The sequence below is a fragment of the Musca autumnalis genome, unplaced genomic scaffold, assembly GCF_047663935.1.
Source record: "Musca autumnalis isolate F117 unplaced genomic scaffold, ASM4766393v1 scaffold_2, whole genome shotgun sequence".
Lineage (NCBI taxonomy): Eukaryota > Metazoa > Arthropoda > Insecta > Diptera > Muscidae > Musca > Musca autumnalis.
Window position 1 is genome coordinate 223,341,454 of NW_027411755.1, and position 6,357 is coordinate 223,347,810.

Here is a 6,357-nt window from a genome sequence, read left to right on the forward strand (position 1 = left end):
TTTATCAAGACATGACCCCAAGCACAAATCACACATTTTTCGAGAATAGATGCCATATAACTGTCCAAAAGTGATTCAAACACCTCCCCGATCCACGGATTTGAATCCTATGGGCAATTTAATCGGATAATAAGGGCCAAACTTGGCAAACAAAAAAACTTGGGAGGGAGGACTAACTAGTAAGATGCGGTACTTATAGCCTGTAAAATGGTAAACTCTAGAATAGAGTCATCTCAAGTAAACAATGATATCATTCCGCTATATTGGTGGGATATAAAAACAATTTTTTGTTTAGACTGTTAGACGTCTTAACAATAAGTGCGTGCGACCTGTGTATCGCATTAAACTAAACCAATTTTATGTCTCACACATAAGTACATTTGAAAAACATAAAAGAAAAGCCAAATCTATTTGGCTGTAATGTTAATATTTAGGAGGCAGTTTGTCCCTAGCTCCAACTTAACATTAAACAGCATAAATATCTTTATGCATATTTCAAATCATAATCAATCTAACTGTACACAGTAATGTAAATGTTGCAACAGTCATAAAATCGAACTTACTATTAATACAAATGTTATTAAGCTCTTCATTATTATTGTTATCGAAGACATAATTTGACATGCGAATAAATAATAAAATAGGAAATTTGATTTTTTTTTGGGAACATTGCCCTAATTTGTGAGCATTACCTTTAGTTTATTTAATGCTTGGGGGTTCAATTATTTACTCAAAAAACACAAATACTTAATTTGTAAAATTGTATTGTTAAATGTCTAAATCAAATATTTATCAAAAAACAGAAGTTTGGTGGTGGTTCGTATTCGAATCATAATTTCTTTTAATTGATTTTTTTCCTCTAATTACTTTTTTTTCTGTTGCTATTTTAATTCAAACTTTTTTAAATAATACTGAATTGTTAGTTTTCAAGATTTCAGAGTAGTAAATGTGTTGTGGTTTCTGGATGGGGTAGGGCTAGGTTCTCATTAAAAAATAATTTATAGGCATATTATATGTATAAATAAAAAACAGACTTACATATTAAAGCCGAATTCAGTTTACTTTTACGAAAGCGAAATTCCTTTAATGTTGCACGAACTTCGTCGCTGATATCACAAATTCTGCTATCACCCTGCAAAGTAAATAGAAATAATTACAATTAAGTATTTAAAGTTGAAATGAAATTTATTTTAATTAGCCTGTGAATGACTTTTTCAATGACTTCATCAATTCTTCAATGCTCATCATGAGCATGGGCATTCCGTCCAACGATCAGAGGGATAGAACCCTGGCAGAGCAATTTGAGGATGAGAAGAGATAACCATAGCCCACCAGACGTCAGCCACCATAGCGGCACAATGTAGCAAAGAGTCCAAAAAACGTGGTTTTTTTAAAGATTTTTTAATTGGAACCAAGAGGCCACAAAACGTGGACTTTTTAAAATTTTTTTTAATTGGAGCCAAAAGGTCACAAAACGTGGATTTTCTTAAAGATTTTTTAATTGGAACCAAGAGGCCACAAAACGTGGATTTTTTAAAGATTTTTTAATTGGAGCCAAAAGGTCACAAAACGTGGATTTTTTAAAGATTTTTTAATTGGAGCCAAAAGGTCACAAAACGTGGATTTTTTAAAGATTTTTTAATTGGAGCCAAAAGGTCACAAAACGTGGATTTTTTAAAGATTTTTTAATTGGAGCCAAAAGGTCACAAAACGTGGATTTTTTAAAGATTTTTTAATTGGAGCCAGAAGGTCACAAAACGTGGATTTTTTAAAGATTTTTTAATTGGAGCCAAAAGGTCACAAAACGTGAATTTTTTTAAATGGAACCAAGACGCCACAAAAAGTGGATGTTTTAGATGGAACCAAGATGCCACAAAACGTGGATTTTAAAGATTTTTTAATTGGAACCAAGAGGCCACAAAACGTGGATTTTTTAAAGATTTTTTAATTGGAACCAAGAGGCCATAAAACGTGGATTTTTTAAAGATTTTTTAATTGGAACCAAGAGGCCACAAAACGTGGATTTTTAAAGATTTTTTAATTGGAACCAAGAAGCCACAAAACGTGGATTTTTTAAAGATTTTTTAATTGGAACCAAGAGGCCATAAAACGTGGATTTTTTAAAGATTTTTAATTGGAACCAAGAGGCCACAAAACGTGGATTTTTAAAGATTTTTTAATTGGAACCAAGAGGCCACAAAACGTGGATTTTTTAAAGATTTTTTAATTGGAACCAAGAGGCCACAAAACGTGGATTTTTTTAAAGATTTTTTAATTGGAACCAAGAGGCCACAAAACGTGGATTTTTTAATTGGAGCCAAAGGACCACCGAACGTGGATTTTTTAAAGATTTTTTAATTGGGGCCAAAAGGTCACAAAACGTGGATTTTTTAATAATGGCCATGAGGCCACAAAACTTTGCTTTTTTAAATATTTTTTAATAACAACAACAGGCCACAGTGCGTGGATTTTTTTTTTATTTTTTTTTTTTTAATTGGAACCAAAATTCCACAAGACATGAATTTTTAAAGATTTTTTAATTACAGCCAAAAAGGCCACAAAACGTGGATTTTTCAAAGATTTTTAAATTGGAACCAAGAGGCCAGAAAACGTGGATTTTAAAGATTTTTTAATTGGAACCAAGAGGCCACAAAACGGGTTTTTTTAAAGATTTTTTAATTGGAACCAAGATGCCGCAAAACGTGGAATTTTTAAAGATGTTTTAGGTGGATTTTTTATTGGAACCAAGAGGCCACAAGACGTGGAATTTTTAAAGATGTTTTAGGTGGATTTTTAAGATTTTTTATTGGAACCAAGAGGCCACAAGACGTGGAATTTTTAAAGATGTTTTAGGTGGATTTTTAAGATTTTTTATTGGAACCAAGAGGCCACAAAACGTGAATTTTTTAAAGATTTTTTTAATTGGAACCAAGAGGCCACAAAACGTGGACTTTTTAAAGATTTTTTAATTGGAACCAAGAGGCCATAAAACGTGGATTTTTTAAAGATTTTTTATTGGAATCAAGAGGCCGCAAAACGTGGAATTATTAAAGATGTTTTAGGTGGATTTTTAAAGATTTTTTGGTGGACCCAAAAGGGCACAAAACTTGGAATTTTTTGAGATGTTTTAGGTCGATTTTTAAAGATTTTTAAGGTGGACCCACCCACACACAATGCCACAAAACGTGCATTTTTGAAAGATTTTTAAAGTAGATCCAGGAAGGCACAGAACGTGAATTTTTAAAGATTTTTTAGTTGTACCCAAAAAGCCACAAAACGTTGATTTGTTAAAGATTTTAGGAGCCAAGAGGGCAGAAACGTGGATTTTGAAAATATTTTTTAATTGGAGACAAGAGTGCACTACACGTGGGTTTTTAAAGATTTTATAGCCGATAGCCGTAGTCGCTAGTACTTTTAGCTATAAGATTAATATAATTTTTAATTGTAATAAATAATAAAAATAAATAAAAAAATTAAAGATTTTTTAGTTGGACCCAAAAAGCCACAAAACGGGTATTGTGAACGATTTTTTAGTTAGACCCAAAAAGCAAAAAAACGTGGTCAGTTTTTAATGATTTTTATTTAGGTGGACCCAAAAATCTACAAAACGTGGATTTTTTAAAGATTTTTTAGGTGGAATCAAAAAGCTACGTTTTGGAACGTATTGTATGATATGCAAAATTTCGGCCAAATCCGATATTCCATTTAAGGTCATCGTGCTCATCAGTCATTTGACTTTTGGACCATAACTTCGGTAAATATGGACTTGTCTCTGAAAAAATTATACCATCTTATTGGGACGCGATTAGAACCTCATGCTAAAAAATCAAAACGATCAGATACATGTCCTTAAGCTGCACATTTGCGAAAATTTTGAAATATTGTATGGTAGGCACCCGAAGGAGGAAGAAAACTTACAATTTTAAAGAAACTATTTTCCGCGTAGCTTAAATTTGAACCCGTCCATAGGAGAAAGTCTTAAATCACCGGCCAAGGGCCGGCTACTTAAGAAAACTTACAATTTTGGAACAAATTGAATACTCTACCAGCTGACGGAAAAAATTTGAACATTTTTTTTTTAAATTGTAAGTTTTTCCTAAGTAGCCGGCCTTCGACCGGGGATTTAAGACTTTCTCCTATGGACAGGAGCCAATTTAGGGCACGAAAACAACATTTTTTTTAATTTAAAATTTTTTCTTACTTTAACAAGGGAATTTTCGGAACTTAAGAGGCCCATATCTCGGGAAGTATGGACTTCCCCCCAACAAACTTTATATTTTTGTAAGCAGGACGTAAAGATCTACCTGTGGTAAACATTTCAGATTTTTTCCGCCAGCTGGTAGAGTATTAAAGAAACTTTTGCCAGCGTACACAAAATTTGCTCTAGAATTGTAACGGGTTTATATATAGCTGGAAATATTACATTTCTGGATAGGTGTTTTCCTATATCCGATTTTATACCCGTAATTTCGGTTCAAATAATCTGATATCCGGTTATGACCGTCGGCAAAATTTTATATTTTCATAATCAGGGCACCGAGATGGGTTTACACGCTCACGCCCGATTTACCACAGGTAGGTCTCGTTTCCCTGATCACAAAAATATATATATCGTCTAGATATAGTCCATACTTCCCGAGATATAGGCCTTTCAAGTTCCAAACTTTCTTTTAAATTATAATTTTCTTGGAGCAACTGGAGTTTAGCCGCTCATCCCAATTTTTTTTTTTTAATTTACAGTTTTTTTTTAATTGGCCGGCCTTCGGCCGGCGATTTAAGACTTTCTCCTATGGACAGGAGCAAATCTAGGGCAAGGGAACACAATTTTTTTCTAATTTAAAAATTTTCTCTTATTAAGTGGCTTTTTACAAGGGAATTTTTGGAACTTCAAATGCCCATAACTCGGGAAGTATATACTTCCCAAAAAAATTATGTGTACATTCGTGATCAGGGAAGTGAAATCTACTTGTAAAAAAAATTTCATCAAAATCGGAGCTGAGCGGCTAAACTCCAGATAAGCCATTTTCTTTTGCAATCAATACAAAAAACACTAGAAGCACTCTCAAATTTTTCTGAACGGTAGCTAAACTTACTAAAAGCCCAAGGTCAGTGGGTCGGTCGGTAACTACATAAAACATTAAGCCGCCAAAAAAAACTGACTGTTTCCTTATAAAATTTCAATAAAAATCTAAGCCCCACCTCATTAAAGTATCAATTTCAATGTACAGGAAATAAGCTTTTGTTTATAGGCTCTTCATACAGAAAAACTACACACCCTAATTAACACAAAATAAAATTGAATTGATAAAAGAAAAACTTGGATGTTGTTGTCGATCAAAACATTAACACATTCTGAGTCATTGACACTGAATCACACACTGCATTTTGACGTTTTTTGGAGGAAAAATACAACATTTCTCATAAATAATAAACTAACTTACCATTTTTTAATACAAAAGTTTTATTATGTTTTCAATTAACTAAAACTATGGAATTATCGTTTTTTTAGGATAGACAAAAGAAATATTTACTACTTAATAAAGACCTTATTGACACTATTTCTTATGCTAATTTGTTTGTATTTTTTTGCTTTCAATTTTAATTGTTAACAACGTATGTTAATTTTTTTTGCAGAATGTTTTTGTTGTCTTTGTAGGGTTCAACAGATTGAAAAAGTATGTACCATCAAGGGCTTTAGAGATGGAAACACGAACGTCTCAATAACATAAGCTCTGTTCCAGAACTAAAAAGTGTTTACAATGTTTACATGGTATAAGTAAAGAGGTAGATTTAAATGAAAAAAATCTATAGAACCCTTGTTTTTCTTGAATTCCTAAAACTTCAAAATAAAAGCAACAAGTGGGTTTGTTTACAATGCATTTTTGAGCATTTTATAAAAAACGAGAAAAATGAATGAAGTGGTAAGGTTTCTCCACATAATCGAGTTGTGAGTATGATAAACTGATTGTTTCAATGCAAAACTCACCAATTTCTTCCATACAAATGGTCTAAAAACAATTTTAAAAATCATTGAATTCGATTGTTTTTAAAATTGTTTGGCATATTATTCAAACACCACACACACATACACAGTTTGTTTATATTGTTTTGAAGTTTTAGGCATACTCGAATGAAAAAATTTAAATTGACAAAAAGCTTTGGCTAACCTTTCTTATTAAACCATGAATGTTTACCATGGTATAAGTAAAGAGGTAGATTTAAATGAAAAAAAATCTATAGAACCCTTGTTTTTCCTGAATTCCTAAAACTTCAAAATGAAGCAACAAGTGGGTTTGTTTACAATGCATTTTTTGAGCATTTTATGAAAAACGCGAAAAATGAATGAAGAGTTAAGTT

At 32.1% G+C, this 6,357-nt stretch overlaps 1 protein-coding gene across 1 annotated transcript in view; it reads right to left on the reverse strand.

Moving 5' to 3' along the window:
• GMF (Glia maturation factor) overlaps positions 1–5,679 on the reverse strand; it is a 72,109-nt gene extending 66,430 nt beyond the window's left edge. Inside the window, exons 1-2 of the mRNA XM_073970925.1 lie at positions 5,442–5,679; positions 1,039–1,132 (exon numbers count right to left, since the gene is read on the reverse strand). Coding sequence (XP_073827026.1) covers positions 1,039–1,132; positions 5,442–5,444 — 97 coding nt within the window. The 5' untranslated portion in view covers positions 5,445–5,679. The remainder of the gene's footprint in view (positions 1–1,038; positions 1,133–5,441) is intronic.
• Between the last annotated feature and the right edge of the window lie 678 nt (positions 5,680–6,357).